The sequence below is a fragment of the Jaculus jaculus genome, chromosome 1, assembly GCF_020740685.1.
Source record: "Jaculus jaculus isolate mJacJac1 chromosome 1, mJacJac1.mat.Y.cur, whole genome shotgun sequence".
NCBI classification, from domain to species: Eukaryota; Metazoa; Chordata; class Mammalia; order Rodentia; family Dipodidae; genus Jaculus; species Jaculus jaculus.
Genome location: NC_059102.1, coordinates 142824021 through 142835080, shown reverse-complemented (window position 1 = coordinate 142835080; position 11060 = coordinate 142824021). Strand labels below are relative to the sequence as shown.

The 11060-nt window shown below is 54.1% G+C and overlaps 2 protein-coding genes across 2 annotated transcripts; one reads left to right on the top strand and one right to left on the bottom strand.

Moving 5' to 3' along the window:
• The first annotated feature begins 750 nt into the window (after nucleotides 1-750).
• On the top strand, nucleotides 751-8812 carry LOC123453215 (putative methyltransferase C9orf114 homolog). Its single transcript, XM_045161172.1, has 12 exons — nucleotides 751-839; nucleotides 1361-1406; nucleotides 1605-1733; nucleotides 2481-2640; nucleotides 2919-3008; nucleotides 3115-3164; nucleotides 3337-3467; nucleotides 6278-6350; nucleotides 6466-6564; nucleotides 7063-7165; nucleotides 7329-7476; nucleotides 8077-8812. The coding sequence occupies exons 1-12, from the start codon at nucleotides 804-806 to the stop codon at nucleotides 8143-8145; spliced, it is 1134 nt and encodes a 377-aa protein (XP_045017107.1). The 5' UTR covers nucleotides 751-803; the 3' UTR covers nucleotides 8146-8812.
• LOC123464391 (endonuclease G, mitochondrial) lies at nucleotides 8226-10808 on the bottom strand. Its single transcript, XM_045161181.1, has 3 exons — nucleotides 10302-10808; nucleotides 9547-9656; nucleotides 8226-8571 (listed from the first exon to the last, which is right to left on the bottom strand). Exons 1-3 carry the CDS (start codon nucleotides 10806-10808, stop codon nucleotides 8289-8291), a joined length of 900 nt encoding a protein of 299 aa, XP_045017116.1. The 3' UTR covers nucleotides 8226-8288.
• Nucleotides 10809-11060: the final 252 nt, after the last annotated feature.

Below are 11060 nucleotides of genomic sequence, written 5' to 3'. Positions count from 1 at the left end.
GGGGGGCTGGGAATTTAGCTCAGTGGTAGATAATTTGCATGCTCAAGGCATTGAGTTTGATCCTCAGCACTACTGAAGAATAAATAAATAAACGTTAAAGAACAAAGTCTAAACCAGGAATGATAGCAAGGAGGCTGATGCAGATGGATGGTAAAAGTTCGAAGTTTGCAAAACATTTAAATGAATGAATTAACTTAATAAAATTAAAAATAAACCGGCTGTGGTGGTGCACGCCTTTAATCCCAGTACTCGGGAGGCAGAGGTAGGAGGACAGCTGTGAGTTTGAGGCCACCCTGATAATACAGACTAAATCCCAGGTCGACCTGGGTTAGAGTAAGACCCTACTTTGAAGACCCACCCCCCCAAAAAATAAAAATATTTAAATGAAGTGTTAGGGATGTATCTCAATAGTAGAATCTTGCTTTAGCTCTGGGTTGGATCCCCAGCAAAAATAAATGAATGAAGCCAGGTGTGGATAAATAAATGAATGAAAACAAATGGATGAATTTATTGAAAGAATGAATCAAGTACTTCCTCAAGACATTCTCATTTCAGCAGAGTCACATTCGGTTCTGGCAGTGAGGGTCCCCAGCAGGGCGGCTCAGAGCCACCTTAAGGGTGTGGGCAGTACTGAATTGCTGGGGACACGCGGCGCACGTGGCTCCGGAATTCTCCATGCCCACGTGCTCGAGAGGGAGCGCTGCAGGAGACCACGCCCCCGCTGGCCTCCGATTGGACAGCTCCTCGGGGGTGTGGCCGGAAGACCTGGGTCTGATTGGCAGGAAGGTGGCTCTCGGTGGAACATGGCGGAACTCAAGAGGAAGAGACCCTGCGGTCCGGTAGGTGATCGCTGGTGGCATTTCGGCCTGGGCCGGGCTGTATGGGGAGAACGAGCGGCCACGGGGCTTGTGGCGGGTGGGTTCGAGTCTCGTGCTCCGGACCGCTCTCTGGCCTGAGGTCTGATGGCCCGAGGTTGCCATTCGCTCTTGGCCGCGCGTGCCCCGCGGGGATGGGGGCCCCATGCCCGATCCCTTCATCTTCTCTGCGGTGGCTGGATTCCGGAGGTGGAACTGCGCTCACGGTCCCGAGTCCCAAGGCGACTGCGGACAGATCCCGTCGCCTGCGCCTCAGTTTCTCCTTCTGTCCCTTAAGAGCTTAGGCAACAGGTCATTGCACCGTGCCAGACCTGAGCCCAGCACTGGGGGCCCAGCGGGCCTCGGCTATGCTTGCGGCGATGTGGAGTGGCTCCCTGGCTTTCTCACCACCCGGCGTAAGAGGGACAGGATGACTGGAGCACCTCTGCGAGGTGTGACCGTTGCGCCTCTCGCTCTTGCGTCTTAACGCTCCCATTCCTCTGCAGGGTGAGCACGGACGAAGGGTTGAGTGGCGAAAATGGAAGCAGCAGAGTAAGTAAGGCCCGGGACTGGGCTGAGGAGGAGCGTCGTGCCCTCCTGTCCCTGAGACCATTCTAGGACTGCACAGCCTTTGGCCTCTCTCAGTCTCAATGTTTCTGACCTAGAGCCTAGGATGGCCCAGTGAGCGGCAACTATATCCTCACTGCTCCCAGCCCCCTTCTCCTACCAACCAGAATACTGTCTTCACAGAGAAAGAGGAGAAGAAGAAGTGGAAAGACATGAAGATCAGGAAAAAACTGGAGCGGCAGCTGGCAAAAGAGGAGCAGGCAAAGCAGCAGCAGGAGGAGGAGGAGGGGGCTGCCCAGAGGACAGACCAGGGTGAGGCTGCTGGGTCATGGGGATGGGTATAGGTTATGGCCTGCAGGGCTGTCCTGAGGGTAGAGCAAAGGATGTCATATCGCGGAGGGCCTGTAGTGACCAGTAGGTCCAAACAACTTGTGCTGATGGAGAAACTGAGGCCCATAAAAGAGGAGGGAGCTAGACCATTGAATCCTCACCTACTTAAGACTCCAGCCTGTGGAGGCTTTGCCTCATGCCCCTTGATACTTCCTTTCTTACCTCTGTTTTTCTTGATATTTTTCAAGGTAGGGTCTTGCTCTAGCTCAGGCTGACCTGGAATTCACTGTGTTGTATCAGGGTAGCCTTGAACTCACAGCAATTCTCCTACCTCTGCCTCTTTAGTACTGGGATCAAAGGTGTGCGCCACTATGCCTGGCTTTTTTGTTTGGTTGGTTTTTCAAGGTAGGGTTTCACAATGGCCCAGGCTGACCTAGAATTTACTATGTAGTCTCAGGGTGGCCTTGAAGTCACAGCAATCCTCCTACCTCTGCCTCCCAATTGCTGAGATTAAAGGTGTGTACTACCACCCCTGGATGCCTACCTCTTTTAATAAAAGAGGGGATGGAAAAAATGGGTCAGTGGTTAAAGGGATTGGCTTGCAAAGCCTGATGACCCAGGTTCGATTTCCCAGAACCAGCATAAAGCCAGATGCACAAAAAGGAAGGGAAGAGAGGGTCTTGGCCTCTTAGCTTAACCAGGAATCCGCACTTCTCTGCCTCCATGTAGGACGACCCTATACCCTGAGTGTGGCTCTGCCAGGCTCCATCCTGGACAATGCCCAGTCACCACAGCTTCGCACCTACCTGGCTGGCCAGATTGCCAGAGCCTGCACCATCTTCTGTGTGGATGAGATTGTGGTCTTTGATGAGAATGGCCAAGATGCCAAGTGAGGATCCATTCACCAGGACCCCAGGAGGGAGGGGCTGTTAGGGTTGGCTGTGGCTTCTCCTTGCCCCTTGTCACCTGCCTGGCTCTTCCTGCATGCTGTGTTTGAAATACTTCACTTATAATCCTTGGTGGGTATGGGGCAGTGTTAAAGGTCAGATTGGGTGGGAGGAGCTCTCGAACAGAACTGAACTTGGTGCTTGCACATGCTCTGCCACTGACGGAGCTGCATTCCAGCCAGCACTTGCATCTGAAGCCCTGATTTATGTCTCTCTCCAGGACTGTGGAGGGGGATTTCAAGGGAGTCGGCAAGAAGGGGCAGGCCTGTGTGCAGCTGGCTCGCATCTTGCAGTACCTGGAGTGCCCACAGTAAGGCAGTGACTTCTTTGAATGTATGTGGGGTTAGGGAGTCACTTTGAAAGTAGCTTGGAGATGGCCTCCCTGGGAACCTCCTGAGAGCCGTATTCTTCCCCAGGTACCTGAGAAAGGCATTCTTTCCCAAGCACCAGGACCTGCAGTTTGCAGGTATGGACCATCCCCAGGCACTGAGAAGGGTCACCCAGTTCCACCTTTATCCAGGGGAAAAGCAGGCTCAGGAATGGAGTCCTAAGCCAGATGTCAAGCAATAGGTCTGTGGCAGGCTGGGAGATTTGAAGTGGGGTCTCCACATCACCCACCCTCTTCCCCCTCCCCCCAGGGATCCTGAACCCCTTGGACAGCCCTCACCACATGCGCCAGGATGAGGAGTCTGAGTATCGAGAGGGCATTGTGGTAGAACGGCCCACTAAGCCAAACCAGGGCTCCTTTGTCAACTGTGGCTTGAAGAAGGTAGGAACAGGAAGGGCTGGGACATACTTGGAACACAAGGCAAGGATGTGTGGGAAGCAACATGGACCTGCCTGTGAAGCCTCATGTTAATTGTGGCCAAAGTGTCCAAAACGGCTCAAAAGATGAGACCAGGACCAAGTCACTGATTTTTTTTTTGGGGGGGGGGTAGGGTCTCTCTGTCTCTCTCTGTAGCATAGGCTGATCTGGAATTCACTATATAGTCTCAGGGTCTCCTTGAACTGACAGTGATCCTCCTACCTCTACCTTCCAAGTGCTGGGATTAAGGGCATGCAACACCATGCCAGGCTCTGATTTTTTTTTTTTTTCCCCCAGGTAGGGTCTCACTCTAGCCTCGGCTGACCTGAAATTTCACTGTGTAGTCTCAGACTGGCCTTGAACTCACAGTGATCCTTCTACTTTGGCCTGCTGAGTGCTGGGATTACAGGAGTGTGCCACCACACCTGCTGATTACTTATTATATATTTTTTTTCCCCAGGGTGAGGTCTTAGTCTAGCTCAGGTGACCTGGAATTCACTATGTAGTATTAGACCTTCGTACTCACCGTGATCCTCCTACCTCTGCCTCCCAAATGCTGGGATTAAAAGCATGTGCCACCACTTCTACCTACTATTTATTTTTGGATTTTCAAGGTAGGGTCTCTAGCCCAGTCCTTGTTCTAGCCCAGGCTGATGTGGAATTCACTATGTAATCTCAGGGTGGTCTTGAACTCACAGTGATCCTCTTACCTCTGCCTCCCAAGTGCTGGGATTAAAGGTGTGTGCCACCACACTGGGCCCTGTTTTTCTTTTCAAAAGCACAGTAAGGGGGCTAGAGAGATGACTTAGTGGTTAAGCTCTTGCCTGCAAAGCCTAATGACCCAGGTTCAATTTCTCGGTACCCACGTAAGCCAGATGCACAAGGTGGAGCCTTGGCGCCTTTGGACCTCGTTTGCAGTGACTGGAGGCCCTGACGTGCCTATTCTCTACCTCTACCTGTTTCTTGCTCTCAAATAAATACATAAATAAAAAAAATTAAAAAGCACAGTAAGGGTCTGGGGAAATGGCACAATGGTTAAAGGCATTTGTATACAAAGCCTAACCGCCTTGGTTTGATTCCCCAGCCCCCAAATAAAGCCAGATGCTTTATATAAAAAGCACATAAAGTGATGTGCCTGGTGCACCCTGTCTCTGCCTGCAAATAATAAAGGAACTAAAAAAATTTATTTTTGTTTATTTTTATTTATTTGAGAGCGACCGACAAAGAGAGAGAATGAATGGGCACGCCAGGGCCTCCAGCCACTGCAGACGAACTCCAGACACATGTGCCCCTTGTGCACCTGGCTAACATGGGTCCTGGGGAATTGAGCCTCAAACTGGGGTCCTTAGGCTTCACAGGCAAGCACTTAACCACTAAGTCATCTCTCCAGCCCGTCATAAAGGAATTTTTAAAAACTTAAAAAAAATAAAGCAGTTAAGTGCTTGCCTGTGAAGCTTGAGGACCCTGGTTTGAGGCTCAATTCCCCAGGGCCCACATTAGCCAGATACGCAAGGGGATGCATGCATCTGGAGTTTGTTTGCTGTGGCTGGAGACCCTGGCGTGCCCATTCTCTCTCTCCCTCTTTCTCTCTCTGTCTGTTGTTGGCAAATAAAAAATAAATAAAAGATAATTAAAAAAAAAAAAGCACTCAGGAGGCAGATGTAGGAGGATCACCATGAGTTCAAGGCCACCCTGAGACTACACAGTGAATTCCAGGTCAGAGACCCTACCTCAAAAATAAAAAATAAATAGGTGGGCTGGAGAGGTTAAAGGCATTTGTTTGTGGCAGCAGGAGACCCTGGTGTACCAATACATACACACACAGGCAAATGCTTTTTTTAAAAAATATTTTACTTATTTGAGAGTGAAAAGGAGAGGGGTATATAGAAAGAATGGGTACATCAGGGCCTCCAGCCACTTCAAGCAAACTCCAGATGCATGCACTATCTTGTGCATCTGGCCTATGTGGGTACTGGGGAATTGAACCTGTGTTTAAGCTTTATAGGCCAGTGCCTTAACTGCTAAGCCATCTCTCCAGCCCAGTTTTTTTTTTTTTTAAGTTCAGTCATCCTTGGCTACATAGCAAGTTTGAAGGCCAGCTTGAGATACATGAAACCTTACTCTCTCCCTGAAAAAACAAAACAATACAATTAACTAAAAGATATCAAGATGACAGACAAAAGGGAAAAAGCTTGAGAAACTGTCAAGAAGAAAGCAGCTGGGCTTGGTGGTGCACACCTTTAATCCCAGCACTCACTCAGGAGGTGGAGGTAGGATCGCTGTTGATTTACAGGCCAGCTTGGGTGAGAGTGAGAACCTACATTTTTTTGGGGGGGGGACAAAAAAACCAGAAAATAAAAGGAGCAAACACGTGTGCTATGATAAATCTCCACGTGCCATAGAATACAAATGGTGGCTGATCACAGATTCTCTGGGTTCGTGGATTGCTTCCTGCCAAGTCCTCTAGGTGTAGCTCCTGTTTATGGAGACTTCCATTTGCCAGATAAAACAGGCTGAGAGGACTTGACTGATGTATTCAAGCTCCTCACAGCTAGCGAGTGGCAAGGGAGGCCTGAGACTTCCCTCTGTGTCAGACCCTGACTTCCACTCTGCTAAGCTCCAGGCCTTCAATTCTGATGGTATCTTGTAACAGTTCTATACCCGTGGTCCCCATCCGGGGTGGTTGGTGACCAGAACCCCTTAGGTCCCTTGCCAGCCCTGAGAGTGGCTCCTCTTTCTGGGGACATGACACATCTCTCTTGGATTCTCCCCAGGATGTGAAGATTGACAAGAATCTGGAACCTGGGCTTCGGGTGACTGTGAGACTTAACCAAAAGCAGCTCCCAGGTATGCATGTGGAAGCTTCCCCTCATTGGCCTGGTTACTCCCAGGGCTTGCAGCCTCCCCCTTTTATCTCCCTGTCCTTCGTACTCCTCTTCACAGCACATTTTCTTTCCTCCAGAATGCAAGGCCTACCGAGGAACAGTTGTGTCATCGCAGGAACCCCGCATCAAAGCTGGTCTGTACTGGGGCTACACCGTCCGGCTGGCCTCCTGCCTCAGTAAGGATGGGACTTCCTGCCCAAGTGTCCATCCGTCCTTCTTTCTGGCAGGTGGCATCAGGACCCCTGCATGTTCAAGTTGGGCCAGGGACTTTGCCCTAGCAGGCTATGGGACTCTTTGGGGGCTACCTTCTTCCTCCATGAGCTGTGTGGGATGGTCAAGGACCTCCGAGAGCAGGGCATGGGTAGCTCCCACCTGTAATCTCAGCACTGGGAGGTGAACACAGGAACATCATCTTACGGTCAATGATAGCCTGGGCTACCTATAGTGAGTCTCAACAACAAAAACAAAGGCCCCTGTGCACTGAGGACATGTATCCCGGCTGAGGAACTGTTTGGTACTTGGGAGCAAGAAGGTAGATAAACTGAAGGCCTACATGCTCCCCGGGCTCACCCTACCCACTCTGTGCTCACACATCACCTCCACCATTGCCAGTCCTCAAGCTCCACTCCGCCTTGCAGCTACCACAGACCCCACTGAACTCTCCCCACCCCCAGGTGCTGTGTTTGCCGAGTCCCCCTTCCAGGACGGGTATGACCTGACCATCGGTACATCAGAGCGCGGCTCCAGTATGGCCTCCGCCCAGCTACCCAGCTTCAGGTGGGTGCTGCCTAAGGCAGGGGCTGGGGAGGAAATGTGGAACCTGTGTGGGAAGGACCAGTCTGTACAGACTGAGCCCCACTGTGCCCGAGAGGCTGACGCTCTGGGGGTTGTCCAGTGGAACTCTGATGAAGCCAGTGACCATCCTCCCTCTGGGTACCAGGCATGCTCTTGTCGTGTTTGGGGGCCTCCAAGGGCTGGAAGCCGGTGTGGACGCTGACCCTAATCTGGAGGTGACTGAACCCAGTGTCCTCTTCGACCTGTACGTCAACACATGCCCCAGGCAGGGCAGCCGCACCATCCGCACTGAGGTGAGCCACCTGCATCCACCTCCAGCCCGAGAGTCTGGGCCTGTGCAAGATTGACAGTTCTAACTGCAGCCCACCCCCGGTGGCCTTCTCTGCTCCTTGCCGAGCAGACTAGCAGCATGGTCAGAAGGCAAAGACCACAGGGATAAATCCTGGGGTCCCAGGCTCCTCACTCCCTTGGTTTCCTCAGCTGTATGCTCAATATTACTCATTGGCCCCAGTCTGCCACCCCCTTATAGGTGGGCAGCACCAGTTTCCCGTGGGGTGTCTCATGCGTCTCCCTTGAGAAAGTGTCCCACGGAGGCCTGAGCATCAACAGAACCTCTAATACCAGTGTGGAATGCTGTCCCTGTGGGTGCTGTGTTAGGAGTTCCATTGCTCCTTCAGCCTCAGGGGTGGCAACTGTAGTTGGGCAATCCCAGTCTGCCTCCTTGCGGCCCTGTCCAAGACCCACCAACTCTTGCCCAAGCAGCTGGGCACTGCCCACTACCTCACCCCATCCTCGAGGTGGACATTAGTTCTGGCATCCCTGTATTACAGAGGTGCTAGGAAACAGGGCTTGGTATGAAACTGACCTTAACCCACTGTCCACTTCTCCTTCAGGAAGCCATCCTCATTTCCCTGGCTGCCCTGCAGCCTGGCCTCACCCAGGCTGGTACCCGGCCTTCCTGAAAGTCCAAGACATGGTGAAGAGGCAACAGTGAAAGCAGGGCTTGCTGTGTGTCATCTGGGATAGAGATGGCCAAGACTGCTTCTCCTAAAACAGCCGACTTTAATGTATCCAGCCCCAACTCCACTGTCTCTGGCTGCCACCCTCACTTGCTGCCGGCAGTGATGGCCTTGAGGTTTCCAGTTCGTGCCAAGATATTGGGCACGAAGAGCAGTCCTGAGGCCCGCTCGATGCTCTCTATGGGCACTAGGAAGCGCTCCAGCGGAAGGGTCTCATCCACAGGAGCGTTAGGCATCACATAAGAGCGCAGCTCAATCTGTCCTCCTGCTGCCTCCAGGATCAGCACCTTGAAGAAGTGCGTGGGCACTGCCACGTGGTTCTTGCCAATCACCTGGTATTTCACATAGGACTTCCCATCAGCCTCCGTCCTGCAAGTAGACCCAGGCAAACATGGCCAAGAGGCTGGATTGGACCCAAGATTGCTTCTTCTCTGATCTAACCTCCAGCTACTGCCATCTACTGGATCACCCCCTCACTAAGCGACTTGTGTGCCATACTCTTTGGGGCTGCGAACTGCAAGGCAGAGCTTAACTGTTGTTGCCTTCATCTTCCCCATGGCCAACGCTGGGCCAGGCAGGATGGGTGGCAATAAATGCTGCTGAAACAGTAGGCCCTCCCTTGTTTGCCAGGTCTTATCGCTGTCTCCCCATGGGCGGTGCACCAAGCAGGTAAGGGTCATGACAGCCAACCCAGCCCAGCACAGGCCTGGTACTTACAGATGCTGCTGGACCTGCAGCTTCTGGTTTCCCCTCAGCAGCCTCCCTTCAGTGGACACTTACTAATGAAGGTTAGCCTGTGGTGAGCCATTACCGTGGGCCAGGCCCAGAACCGTGGCAGTCAGCCACTAGTCAACTGTGCACTCAATGACTTAGAGGTCACAGGTCTTATTCCCACTTCAGGGGAAGGCACTGAGGTCATCTGCCCAAGGCACCGAGGGACCAGGCAGTAAGGCCCCAGTTACATCACAAGTCTGTGGACTCAGTTTCACTCTGCACAATGTTCAGCAGATGGAAAAAATAACTGATACAGCTCAAAGGAGCTCTACCCTTCCTATCTGGTGGGTCAGGGCTGAGGAGGGATGCTCCCGGCAGAGCAGAGGCAAAGGCAAGGGCCTGGGGTAGCAGGGACCCCAAGAGGCTTTGCATCACGGCATAACTGTGGTGTGTCTAGGGCTGTCAGAGCAGGGCAGATCCAAGGACTAGTGGCTGTGATCACAGAGGGCACCCAAAGTCTCACTAATTGGAGTGGGAAGCCCATGGAAGGGAGACTTGTCAAAACACCTGAGAGTAAAGCCTGAGGTGATCCTGGCTGCGGGTGGAAGGCCCTGCTGGCCCCAGGCTCACCTGGGCAAGAAGAGTGGCCCTGTGCAGACATAGACATTTTGGTAGGTGCGGGTCAAGCTGCGGCTGTACTTCTCCAGGTTGTTCCAAGCATTTTGGTTGAGGTGTGGCACCTGGTGAGAGAAACAGGGCCATGGCTAGAACCTTCTGTCAGGATGTCCATGGTCTTGAGGTGAGCAAGCAAGCATAGGACACACCCCCATCCACTCCTCTTACATTCTCAGGTCTCTTTACGTCTTCCCCAGTTTAAAGAGCTGCAGGAAAGAAACTGACATCACTTGAGCCTCTGGGCCTCAAGACAAGGTCTAATGGGTGTGTAGTATGTGACCACAAGCTACCCAGCACAGCTATGGATGTGGCTCATCACACTGGCTGATGCCACAGTGCAGTGTGGAAAAGTTGGCTACTCCTAAAAAAATGGGGGAAGGCGTCAAGTCTCCCTGCACTGGATGCAGTTACTGGCGCCTACAGCCCAACTGTGTTTCAGCAGAAGGTAGTGTGAGCCCTGAGGCTCACCGCTAACAAAGGGCCAGGCAGTGCACTGGATCGGTGAATATCACGCATTGCCACTTTTACAGATGAGTTAAGTGCAGGGCTTTACGGTTTAGGCTCAGGCGCCATCGGACTCCTTCCTGCAGCCAGCGCGGGGTTTGAAAGCCAGCACCCATCTAAGTGCGCCCTTGGCCGCCGCCCACCGTTCTGCGGGTGAGAGCATGGCCGCGGAGGCCCGGCAGGGGGTGCGCTCGCTCGGGCGCTACCTGGGGCGCGACGTTGGTCAGGTAGAAGGTGTCCTCCATGGCCTTCTGGCTCCAACGGTGGTTGGCGGCGGCGGCCAGGTGGCCCCGGTCGAAGCCGCTGCCGCGGTAGTCGGCGTTGGTGGCGCGGTGGTAGGCGTGCACCGAGTCGTCTTCGCGGAAGTCGCACGAGCGGCGGTCGCCGTCGCCTCGGATGCGCTCGGGCCGCAGCTGCTCGACCACCCAGAGCGCGCCGCGGGTGCGCGGGTCGTAGCACAGCACGTACGACTCGCGGCTCTTGAGCTGCGCCACCCCGGGCAGCCCGTACTTGGCAAGCTCGCTGGCGCCGGGGCCCGTCGGTACCCCGGGCAGAGCGGGCAGCTGGGCGGCCGCCGCCGCCACGGGCAGCACCGGCAGCCGGCCGAGCAGCCCCGGGGCCGCCCGCGCGTCCGCCCGCCGCCGCCAGCTCTCGGCCGAGGCACCCAGCGCCGCGCCCAGCGCCAGGGTCACGCCGAGCCGCAGCGCGCGCATGTCCACCCGAGGCCCTAGAGGAAGCCGCGGCGTGGGGCCGAGCCTGGCGGGGCTCGCGACGCGTGGAACGCCCTTCTCCACGCTCGGGACGCGGGCCGAGGGCGGCGAGGGTGCTCCACGCGGTATCCCGGCGCCCTCCCTTTGCCCTTTAAAGACCAGGCGTGATGGGCGTGGCTCCGCCCTCCCAGCTCGCGATTGGTCGCTGTCACGTCTGGCCCCGCCCTCGCCCCAACCTCCCCTTCTGCGCCTGTG